The 11,184-nt window shown below is 49.2% G+C and overlaps 1 protein-coding gene across 1 annotated transcript; it reads right to left on the bottom strand.

Annotated features, from left to right (window-relative positions):
* Window positions 1-81: 81 nt before the first annotated feature.
* Window positions 82-9,308, bottom strand: LOC118499371 (zonadhesin-like). The gene is made up of 13 exons (XM_036020076.1): window positions 9,140-9,308; window positions 7,965-8,017; window positions 7,343-7,489; window positions 6,953-7,224; window positions 6,705-6,792; window positions 5,625-5,777; window positions 3,127-3,291; window positions 2,734-2,825; window positions 2,489-2,567; window positions 2,234-2,380; window positions 1,423-1,691; window positions 1,039-1,123; window positions 82-566 (listed from the first exon to the last, which is right to left on the bottom strand). The coding sequence occupies exons 1-13, from the start codon at window positions 9,199-9,201 to the stop codon at window positions 82-84; spliced, it is 2,097 nt and encodes a 698-aa protein (XP_035875969.1). The 5' UTR covers window positions 9,202-9,308.
* Window positions 9,309-11,184: the final 1,876 nt, after the last annotated feature.

The raw sequence follows: 11,184 nt of genomic DNA, 5'->3' as shown, positions 1-11,184 counted from the left end.
GCAGTTTTCTGCTAGAAGCAGCCCTTTCCCTAATACTCTCTCCTAGTCATCAACTCTTACTCTCAGCTCTTTGTCCAACAGTCACATACCTGGAGTAGGACTAGGGGTTGTAGCAGTGGCCTGGGGCACAGTGGTCATGGAGGTAGTTGGAGCACTAGGAGGCTTCACCGAGGCTGCAGGCCCAGTGGGTATAAGTGTGGTAGGAGCTGTGGGCTTTTCAGTGGGGATAGGGAATTTCTCTGTGGGGACAGTGAGTTTTTCAGTGGGGACGGTGAGTTTTTCAGTGGGGACAGGGAGTTTCTCTGTGGGGACAGTGAGTTTTTCAGTGGGGACAGGGAGTTTCTCTGTGGGGACAGTGAGTTTTTCAGTGGGGACAGGGAGTTTTTCAGTGGGGACAGGGAGTTTCTCTGTGGGGACAGGGAGTTTTTCAGTGGGGACAGGGAGTTTCTCTGTGGGGACAGGGAGTTTTTCAGTGGGGACAGGGAGTTTCTCTGTGGAGGGAGGGATCTCAGAAGGGCCAGCAGGGGGAACTGGAGGCTTGGAAGGAGGCATGGTTGGCACAGGTCCTGCAAAGAAAAAAAAAAGCCCCGGAGTTTAGTCAAAGTCATACCACGACCTTCTTCACTCACATCTAATTGGAGTGGGTGGGGTCAAAGGAGTAACTTATGCCTATTCCTCCTACTCCCAACCCCACCTTCACTCCATAAACACTCAGCAACCACTGCTCCAAATGTATGCCAGATATCATGCCAGATACAGATAACACAGAATGAATAGGATGCTGGGCCTCCCTTCAGGATCATCGTTCCTTAAGGTGTTCTGGATCCCACCACAGAAATTCATGGCATCAAAGTCACATCACTCAGATGAGCATCCTGTTGGAGCCAGGGAGGCGGAGGTGGGCAATCACAGAAAACAAGGCTGCCTGAGGACCCAGACACAGAGACGACTTGCTTTTTAACAAGTACCTGTAGAGAAGCCCAAGACATGGTCATCTCAGAGCAAGGCCCATTTCTGAGGTCTCGGGTTTTGTCTTACCCTGACAGGTCCCATGATTGATCAAGATGAAACCCACAGCAACAATGAAGGCAGTGTTGGTGCCCCTGATGGCCTCCAGTGTCAGCTAAAGGTAATGAGGGAGAACGAAGGAAAAGAGAAATGAAAAGGAAACCCTGGCAGCTCAGTAACTGCCAGGCAGAGAGTCTGTCTTCTGCCAAAATGTCACCTTGTTCCAGCCTCATCTCTGCCCTTGTCCCTTTTCCGGAGCCAGAGAGCCTTCTCAGGAACACCAGGTTTTTTCTGCTCAGCTCTCCTTCCAGTGTCCCATCACAGCCCTGGTTATGTCCCTGGATACTAGGCATTGTGTCCTTCTTACCATGCCCCACACAGATACTTAAAGGGCCCACTCCCTCTGTCTCTCACCTGCATAGGCTGTTGCTGTCCTGAAGGGATGGTGATGGAGGCGTTCAGCCAGCCAGGGCTCTGAGACCCAACGCGTTGCCAGAGAGAAATTAGGAAACTGCCTGCAGGACTCCCCAGAAGGAGCTTCAGCTTAGTGTCCTCTCCCAGGCCATACATGTAGTAGGTAAATTCCACGCAGATTGTACCCGGGGCACAGAAGGACGGGCTTACCAGTCTGAAAGACTGGCCTGCCTGGGAGAATTTGTCAGCCTCCAGGTAGATATAGTCACCTTTTGGGAAAAAGAAGGGAATAGGCAAGATGAGAAACCTCCACAGGACAAGCCTAGCACTGTTCTCTTTAGCAATACCTTGCTTTCTAAGTGGAAATTTGCCGTAAATACCCAAACTCCCCATATTGTAGTGTGTTTTTTTTCTTGTGTGTATGTGTGTGTGTGCATGCTCACTTTGGACTTTTCTAACTGAAGATGGCAGGATCAGAAAGGAACAGAAAACCAAACCAGCAACCCAGATTCTTTTGTTGGCTGCACCAGTAAATGTCTTAACTGCAAATGAAACAGTAGATTTTGAAGCCTTGGGCTCAATGAAGTGAGATGCCTGGATTTTGGGGGGGCTTTCAGTGACTCCACAGCCATGAGAATCCTCAATTCACTCTACCTCTGTCATCAAGTTCTGACCACGTGGCACTTCCCAGTAAACACCTGCTGGCTGATCTTTACCACCTACATCTTCGTCCGTCAATCACACCAACCAGCCCCCTAGCTAGGAGCAGATTCAGTATTTCATTGGCTTGAGGGGCCCACAATTTCCTCACCTTTATGAAGAGGCACTCCAAAGGTATGCACTCCTTGGGTGGGCATATTTTTCCCACTCCAGGTCCAATGTCCACCAATCCCTGATATCTGGACCCAGTCACAGAAGGGATGGGCATCATCTTCAAAGTCACACTGAGGAAAGTGCTCTGGAGTATCAAAATGGGAAATTTGAGAAAATCTGGCCATCTCTCTATTCCTGCCTTATCCCACCCCTGATTCTGAGGGATCTGGGCCTCCCCAAGCCCTGCTCTTACCCCCACAGGGAGCAATGCTGATTGCATCCACTGCCACGGCTGGTTCTGGGGTATTTCCAAACACTCCCACCACAATGAACTGAAGAGAGAGAAAGAGGGGGCAGGGCATGAGAAAACAGCCCAAACGCCTAACACCCCATCTGACTGTATTCTGTTCAGGGACCTAGTGCCCAGACCCTCATTCCACTTCAGTACTGGGAGTACCTACTACGAGCAAGGAAACCTGCCCTCTTGCTTGACTCTACCTGAATCTGTCCCTGGCCTGTGTAATTGACAGAAACAGTCTGCCAGTCGGGTCCAGATTGTCCTGAGAAAAGAATGTGTTTCCGGATGCTGCCTACAATGGAAGGAATCCGAGGAAGTGAGATTAGGCTGACTGGAAAATGATTTCAAACCTGTACTCAGAAGAATGAGTAGCAAAGGAAACACTTGGAGTGTATTCCCCTTCCTCAAATGCAAGCACTTCCTTCTCTCTCACCTCCTAGCACTTTATTTTCCCAGAATCCAGTGCCTGCTGGCTCTCTTTAACATAATCTTGCACATAACCCAGATTTCTCTAGACCTATGTCTCCCCATCAACCCAGCTGTGGGAGATGAGCCTCAGGTCAGTGTAAGTCCCATGACGTCTCCACTCTCACCCAAGACAGAAGCATAGATGGTGAGGGCTGCACCAGGAGACTGGCCATGGAGGATGTAGTGGAAAGACAGGCTCAGACAGCCTGACGACTGGCTCAGGGGGCTCAGGAGAACAGATTTCTGCTTTGGCTTTGCATTCTTGGGGTCCAGCAGCATGTAGAAGCCACCTGTGAAGGAAAAGGTCAGTAAGGTGGGTGGCTGAAATTGGGGGAATAGGGGAGGGCAGAGGCTCTGGCTCTGGTGAGCCCCAACAGCTGCCTAGGACCAGCCAGTGCTGAGGTGGGCCTACACCCATCTCACAACTGGTTGAACCCTTCAGTCTTTCCAGAAGTGCTTCGCACAGCTGGGTAAGGACGTGGGCGTTGCCATATGAAAAATGGCATCCTTTCAGAAGGAACAGACAGAACCTTGTCCTTTGGGCTCTGTCTTTTTGGGTCCTCTAGAGTCATATCCTCTTACATTTGACCCACTGGACAGAGTCGACTCATACAAACTGGTGAGAGAAGGCCTGTCTGACAGAGAAGGGCAGCCATCTCCCCACTTCAAGTTTACCACCTCAGCTCAGTCAGCCAATCAGCCTCTAAAACACTCTGTGACGCAACTAGTAGCCAGGGAAAAATTAAGGCGACCGCCAGACAGTGCTCATGCGTGCCTGCAGGTGCCCGACCCTGGGGTGTGCGCTCACCGCCCGGGATGGAGGACTTTGGAAAGGGAGAGAAGAGGGATAAGGAGGGAAATGGGCAGGAATGGATGAGAAGAGAAAAGAGAGGAAACAAGAGGGCCGGTGGAATGAAAGGAAAGGAAATGGCGAATGGTGAAAGAGAAAGCAAGGAGTGGCGATATTGGAACATGTGAGAAATAGAAAAAGAAATGGGAGAAAAAAAGAAGGAACGGTGAAAAATATAATTAAGTGAACAAGTTGGAAAAAAAGAAAAGAGAGAAATTTTTAAAAACAACATTTGCTGAAACTGCTGTGCATGGGATACAGTGCTAAATGCCAGGGGCTGGGGACCGTGGGGCTGTTACAGAGATGGGCCGGCCCTGTCCAACTCTCCAGGGGCTTAGAATGAAGGTGGCGGGCGTGGAGGTTTCTCAAGCTCTTTCTAGAAGGCAAACCTCAGACAGCAGGAAATCTCAGGGGACTAAGAACATGGAGAGGATGGGGTGGAAAGGGCTATGGAGTAGTGGGGGAGGGAAAGTTGGAGAAAAAGAAAATGAAAATAACGTGGAAGGAAGGGAAAGGATTGTGAGTGGAGAAAGGCAAAGGGAAAGAGAAGAAAGAAGAGGGAGAAATTCAAAGAGGGAGTTAGTGAGTATGCTTCTCTATGTTTGACCTGAGAAGCGTGGCAGGGCATGTACTCAGTGCTGGCTAGAAGTGCATGTTGTGTGGAGCAGACTGAGAGAGGAGAAGTGGCTGGTGTGGGGGAGAGAAAAGGAGCTGAAGAGCAAGAAAGGAAGGGAGGGAGAAAGGAAGGAAGGGGAGAAAGAAGAAAAGCCCAGCCAAGAGCACAGTGAGGTGGTGGAAAAGAAGCTGTGGGCAGACACAGATGGAACAGAAGAGGAAGAAAGAGTATCTCCTGGATTATTGCAAAAGCCTCTGAAATGTCTTCCTGCATTCCCTTCAGTGGATTTTCAATACGAAAAGCAGGTGATCCTTTTAAACATAAATCAGACTAAGTCATTCTTCTGCTCCGAATCTGCAAAGGCATTCATGTAGAGTAAAGCCACAGTCCTGACAATGGCCTTCAAGGCTCCACATGATCTGTTCCTCCAAGGACCCGCCTGAGTTCATCCTCTCCAACCCAGCCACACGGCTCCTAGCTGAACCTCAATAGCCTCTCACCCACTACTCCCACCAGCTCACTGCTACCTCAGGGCTGTTTCACAGCTGACCCCTCTGGTCAAAATGTCCTTCTCTTCAAAATTTTCAGCCTCACTCCCTTACCTCCTTCAAGTTTGTGCTCATATGTGACCTGAGTGGGACCTACCCAACTGCCTTATTTAAACATACAGCCCACCGTACCCCTGCACGTCCAGTCCCCTTACTTTATTGATTTTTTTCTGCTCACCTTATAACTGTATAACTGTACTTCTTCATTGTTTTAGGAACTGTCCCCCTCTTGGTTCCCTGCTGCCCCTTGTCTGTTTTGTAAGCTAATGTCTCTTAAGTGCCTGGGATAGTACTGGGTACATTTTAGGTGCTCAGTAAACATTTGTTGGATGAATGAAGAATGAAGGGTTCCAGGGAAGGGAGGTAAGGAGCAGGCTGTCCTAGGTCTGCCAGGTAGAGCTTGTGAGGTGGCAGTGGGGGGAGCTGGCTGGGACTGTGGAGTTTGCTTCTGCCAGGCAGTTCAAGCTGACAGAGGTTTGGGATTGCTTGGGTCCACCCCAGACCTTCCCAAGTTGAGTTAGTGTAGAGTTGTCAAGTAAACATCATAAACTCCTACAAGGTCACTAGAAGCCCAGGAAGTCAGAAGATAGGAGGGTGGCCATTACTCACTACCAGGGCGGGAGAAGTCATCCTCGGGGCCCACATTTGGCACCCCCGACAACCCCTTCTTCTGGACCCACTTGGCTCCAGAGGCTGTGGGGATCCAGCTCCAGCCACAGAGATTATCTTGAGTGTCAAAGCTGCACATTTGCATCATGCAGACTGAGGGGAATAAAAAGAGAGAGGATTTAGCTTTTTCTAAGAGGACGCAGCTCTGAAAAGTATGCCTGTCTGGAATCAGAATTCTGAGCCCCAATTTGGCTCCTGTGAACCCCAGAGGGCTTTCAAGCCAGCTACAGTTCCTCTCCCTAGAAGTCGTGTTCCTGGCATAGATGACCTAAACTGCCCAACCCTCCATTTCCTTATCTATAAACAGGGAATGAAGCCCTGGCTGATGTAGCTCAGTGGACTGAGCGCAGGCTGTGAATCAAAGGGTCACCAGTTCAACTTCCAGTCAGGGCACATGCCAGGTTGTGGGCCAGGTCCCAGTGAGTGCCACGTGAGAGGCAACCACACGCTGATGTTTCTCTTCCTCTCTTTTTCCCTCCCTTCTCATGCTCTAAAAATAAATAAATAAAATAAAAAAAAAATAGGAATGACAGTAACCACATGCTGTAAACTAGATTATGTTCAGGAAGCATCTAGCACAGCCCCTGGGTTCAGTGTCCGCTCCTTGATCCAGCTTCTGGAATTTTCCTTCCCTTGAATTTGCTTCCTTCAAATTTCTAACATCTGATTAGAGGGCTAATTCCAGAAAGATCTGGTAGCAGCCAGGGTGACCAAACATTCAGGTTTACCCTGGACTGAGGGTTCCGGGAGATGGAAGACTTTCAGCACTAAAACAGGGAAAGCCCAGGGCAAACCAGAATGGTAGGTCACCCCAGGGCAGATACCACCACAACTTTATGTTAAAGGAGAACATCTCTTTAGGTGTGGCCGCCTCAGGAGTCAAAGGTACAGGGTATGAAGGTAGAGAGAAGCAAGTAGCCTCAACTTTGGCAGAAACCAGGGTCATGGTCCCTGAGCTACTTCTGCCACCCTAGGCGATGATTGGGGTGGAGAGAAAGAGGAGGAGGGACAGGTGCTCACCCCTGCTGCAGGAGCCACGACGGATATAGATGGCATCCAGAGAGATGTCCAGGTAAGCAGTGCTGCCCGTCACTCCTTCAAATATCAGCTGTGGGAGGGAGGAGGGATCACCCAGCTGTGAGCCCCTAGTTTCCTGCCTGAATCCAGAAGGCCTAGCCACCCCACACCCCCTCATTATCCCAGTCCCTCCTGGCCTCTCCACACACCCGGATTTCCTCTGGGGCCCCAGATTCTGCCCTCAGCCTCACCTGGCTGGGCAGGGCCCGGCCCGTGGGCACGGTGACAGCAGCGGGCATCCAGGAAGGGCTCTGGGTATTAAGGTGTTTCCAAAGCAGGTTGGGGTGCTTGTTCTTGGTGCCCATGAGCAGCAGCAGTTTGAGCTGGGCACCCCACGATAGGCCGAACATGTGATAGGCAAAGTGCACGCACAGGGGGCCTTGCTCCCATATGGGGGGGCTGCGCAGGTGGACCACTCCACTTGGCCGGAAGGAGCTCAAGTCCAGGTGCAGGTAGTAGCCCTCTAGGGAGGCAGAGCCCAGGACAGTGAGGCCCTGCCACCCCTATGAGCTGCCCCCAATCCTTTCCCAGAGCCCAGGCTCCCGCTCCCAGCTGCCTGCCTAAACTTTAGGCTTCCTCACCTCCGTTGGGGTATCCCCCGGGAGGCCCAATGCTGCCCATGGGGGAGGGTCCACTGGCTCGAATCCAGTTCCCATCATCTGCAGATGCTTGAGTCCAGTCACAGAAGGGTTTGGAGTTGTCCTCAAAATCACACTGGGCTATAATGGCTGGGGGAAAAGGCCACTGTGAGGCCAGGAGAGGGGAAAGGACCAGATGCAGAGCCAAACTGGGGGCGTAGGAGCTAGCAAGACTGGTAAGCTTAGAGAGGGCGGCCACTAAGATAAGGGTCCAGAGCAGAGATTTGGGAAAGAAAATCTGAGAATTCATCTCTTAGGAGAAATTCGGGGTGGGGGTGGGGTGGGCAGAATATCTAGGTCTAGAGTCCCACACTGAGGTCCAGAGGGCTGGATTCAGGGGGGCAGACAGGCTTTGTCTGGGCAGCATACACTTTGTTGCTGTTCATTTGAATGTGAATCTTTAGGCAGGGCTTGTACTCTGCCTCAGTTCCCTCCTCCCTGTGTCTTCCAAGGGCTGCCCTTTACACATTCATTTCATGTTCATGTCATCGCCTGGCCTGCAGGGCACATGTGCAGCCACCCTTGGCGGGAGGGAAAGTCTGAGCTGTCCTGGTTTCCAACTCACAGTTGTCCTTAGAGTCGGGGGTGACTGGCTTCTGGTCCAGAGACTTCTCTTTCCTTGAGGTAGATTTGAGGACAAAACAAAATGTAAGGCTTGTCATTATCAAGAATGACAAGCCTTACCCCTGGTTGGCTTGGCTTAGTGGATTGAGTGCCAACCTGTGAACCAAAGGGTCGCTGGTTCAATTCCTAGTCAGGGCACATGCCTGGGTTGTGGGCCAGGTCCCCAGTAGGGGGCACGTGAGAGGCAACAACACACTGATGTTTCTTTCCCCCTCCCTTCCCCTCTCTAAAAATAAATAAATAAAATCTTTTTTTTTAAAGAATTATAAATTTCAATGACTGTGAGCTCACCTTAAGTTCTCATCTGTCTCTGAAAAAGTGTCTTCCCCAAGAGGTCCTCACATCCCTGCCGGTACCCTCTATCCCTCTACACCCTGGATGTCAGGTGTTGAGTCTCAGGTGAGGAGGAACCAGTTTATACCCGGGAAATCTCCTTCCTTCAGGTTGAGATCTTCTTGTCCTATAGTTGAAGTCCCCCCACCCCCCGAAGTAGGGGCTATACGGGCCCCATGTTGCTAGGTTTAGGGTGGAGGTGGTATTGTCACAGCTACAGCTACATGCAACTGAACACAGAAGACTAACAAAGAGACTACCCTTCCTCACCCTACAGATTCCACCGAGAAGTCCCTGCCACTCCCAGGTGGCGTGGGCCCCATAGAACAGCCCCTGGTTTTAGTTGTTCAAGTTCTACTTGTTCAAATCCCCCCAGACAAGCTCCAGGACACTGAGACAGCCATTTCTTGCCTCCTACTTGAAGTCTCTCCTAAGTGCTGGACCTGCCCCAGGTTTTGTCCATTTTCTCAGGGCTCGGCTTCTCTCTCTTCCTCCGCCATCTTCTGACCTGTGTCCCCAGTTCGTGCCTCTTTCCTCACGTTTCTGCTGTCCTGCTCCCACTGAGCTTTGGCATCACTCAGTTCCTGGCTCTGAGGCTGTGGGGCTCCCTTCATTTCTGTTCACCCTCTCTCTATCACGTGGGGCTCCCGCCTTCCTCCCCAGGACTGTGCCCTTCATGACTAGCCTGCTTGCCCCCTCCAACTTTGTCCCCCACTACTCCTCAGAGCTGGCCCCAATCGCCCCCTTAGCCCAGCTTACCGGACAGAGATGGGCGTGTGGTGCTGGCTGCAGGCGGTTCCTATGATCAGCACCAGGGCCCAGATTGGCGAAGCCATGTGGGACATCAGAGCCGGCTCTCAGAGGACACGAGGAAGGCAGAGAGTAGGGAGCCCAGGCTATTTTAGACACCCCTGGCCCTCCTTGCCGGGCATCCCTCTGAGGATGCCATGAAAACTGGACAATGAGGAAACTGGAAATAAAAATTATGAGGGCTGAAATTTAAAATCCAACAGACAAGTTATAAATCGAAATTGAGAGAAATAAAATGAGAGCGAGAGAGAAGGAAAGCAAGAGGGAAAGAAAAGAGAGACTTGGAGAATCAGTCCAGGAAGTCTAATGTCCAATCAAAAGAGTTTGAAAAAGAGAAAACACAGAAAAAGAAACTACTGAAGAAAAACTACACAAGATTTCCCAGAGCTGAAACGTGAGTCCCTTGATTAAAAGAAGTCTGGTATGATGAATGCAAAGAGACCCATGAAAGGCGTGTCATAAAATTTCAGAATATCAGGGGCAAAGAGAAAACCCTAAACACCTTCAGACAGAAGAAAGCAGGTCACATACTAAGTATCAGGAATCAGCTGGGCGTTGCACTTTTCTATAGCAACCATGGATTCTAAGAGGCAGCAGGACATTGTCTGCAGAATTCCAACAGAAACTCCTTCAAACCTAAAATTCTATAACCAGCAACAGCAGCAAAGGCGACTGGAAGGTCAAGTGAAGTGAAGACTGAAATGCTTGTTGGCAAGGAGTTGAAAAGGACAAGTTACTGAGGAAATACAACCAGCCAGTAAACATAGGAAAGGATGCTCTGCTTCACTAGTAATAAGGGAAATGCTGAGCAAATGAAACTGTTACATTGACGACAATTTAAAAGACTGAGAGCACTGAGTGGTGGCCAGCATGCAGGCAGACACACTCAAATACATTGTCGATAAGACAGACAGTATGTTACTGAAAACTTCTTAGAAGGTAATTTGACAATGACTCTTAAACTTCCGAATGTGTGTATCTTTGACCCAGCCACTACCTTTCTAATGATCTTCCCACAGAAATACATGCTTATTTGCACAAAGATGCACATACCTTAAATATTTTCATTGTGGTATTATTTACAATAGGAAAATAATCCAATTACCTAAATGTTTACCAGTAGATATGCAACAGATCATATTCAAGGAATATTATTCATGTGAAGAAATATTATGCAGGTATTAGAAAGAACAGTTTTCCTATAAAAATGGAATTACCGTATGGTTTAGTAATTCCACTTCTGGGTATATAGAATTGAAAAAATTGAAAAGCAGTGAAAGCAGGGACTTGAACAGATATTTGTACAGCCACGTTCATAGCAGCTTTATTCACAACAGCCAAAAGGTGGAGGCAACCCAAGTGTCCACTGACAGATGAATGGATAAACAAAATGTAGTGTGTATATATATATATATATATATATATATATATATATACATACATACATACAGTGGAATATTTTCAGCCTTAAAAGGGAGGAAAGCTCTGACACATGCTACAGTATTTGAGGACATCACACTAACTGAAATACATCTATTACTGAAAGACAAGCACAGGATGGTTCCCCTCATGTGAGACTCACTTAGCCTCAGCAAATTCATAGCGACCAAGATTAAAATGGTGGTCGCCAGGGTTAGGGGCAGTGGGTGATGGGGAGTTAGTATGTAATGGGTGTGAAGTTTTGGTTTTACAGGATGAAAGTTCTAGAACCAGCTGGCGGCGATGGGTTGCACAAAGAATGTGAATGTACTTGCTCTGACAGGTGCGGCTCAGTGGACTGGGCATCGTCCCGCAAACCAAAAGGGCACTGGTTTGATTTCCAGTCAGGACATGTGCCTGGGTTGTGGGCCAGGTCCCCGGTTTCGGGGAGGCAGCTGATAGATATTTCTCTCCCTCTCTTTCTCTCTCCCTTCCCCTCTCTCTAAAAAACAAATAAAGTCTTAAATTTTAAAAAAGAGAATGTGTATGTATTTAATGCCACTGAAATATACACTTAAAAATGGTTAAGACAATAAATA

Source organism: Phyllostomus discolor, chromosome 3 (genome assembly GCF_004126475.2).
Source record: "Phyllostomus discolor isolate MPI-MPIP mPhyDis1 chromosome 3, mPhyDis1.pri.v3, whole genome shotgun sequence".
Taxonomy (NCBI): Eukaryota; Metazoa; Chordata; class Mammalia; order Chiroptera; family Phyllostomidae; genus Phyllostomus; species Phyllostomus discolor.
The sequence above is the reverse complement of the archived record's forward strand: the minus strand, read 5'-3'. Positions and strand labels throughout refer to the sequence as shown.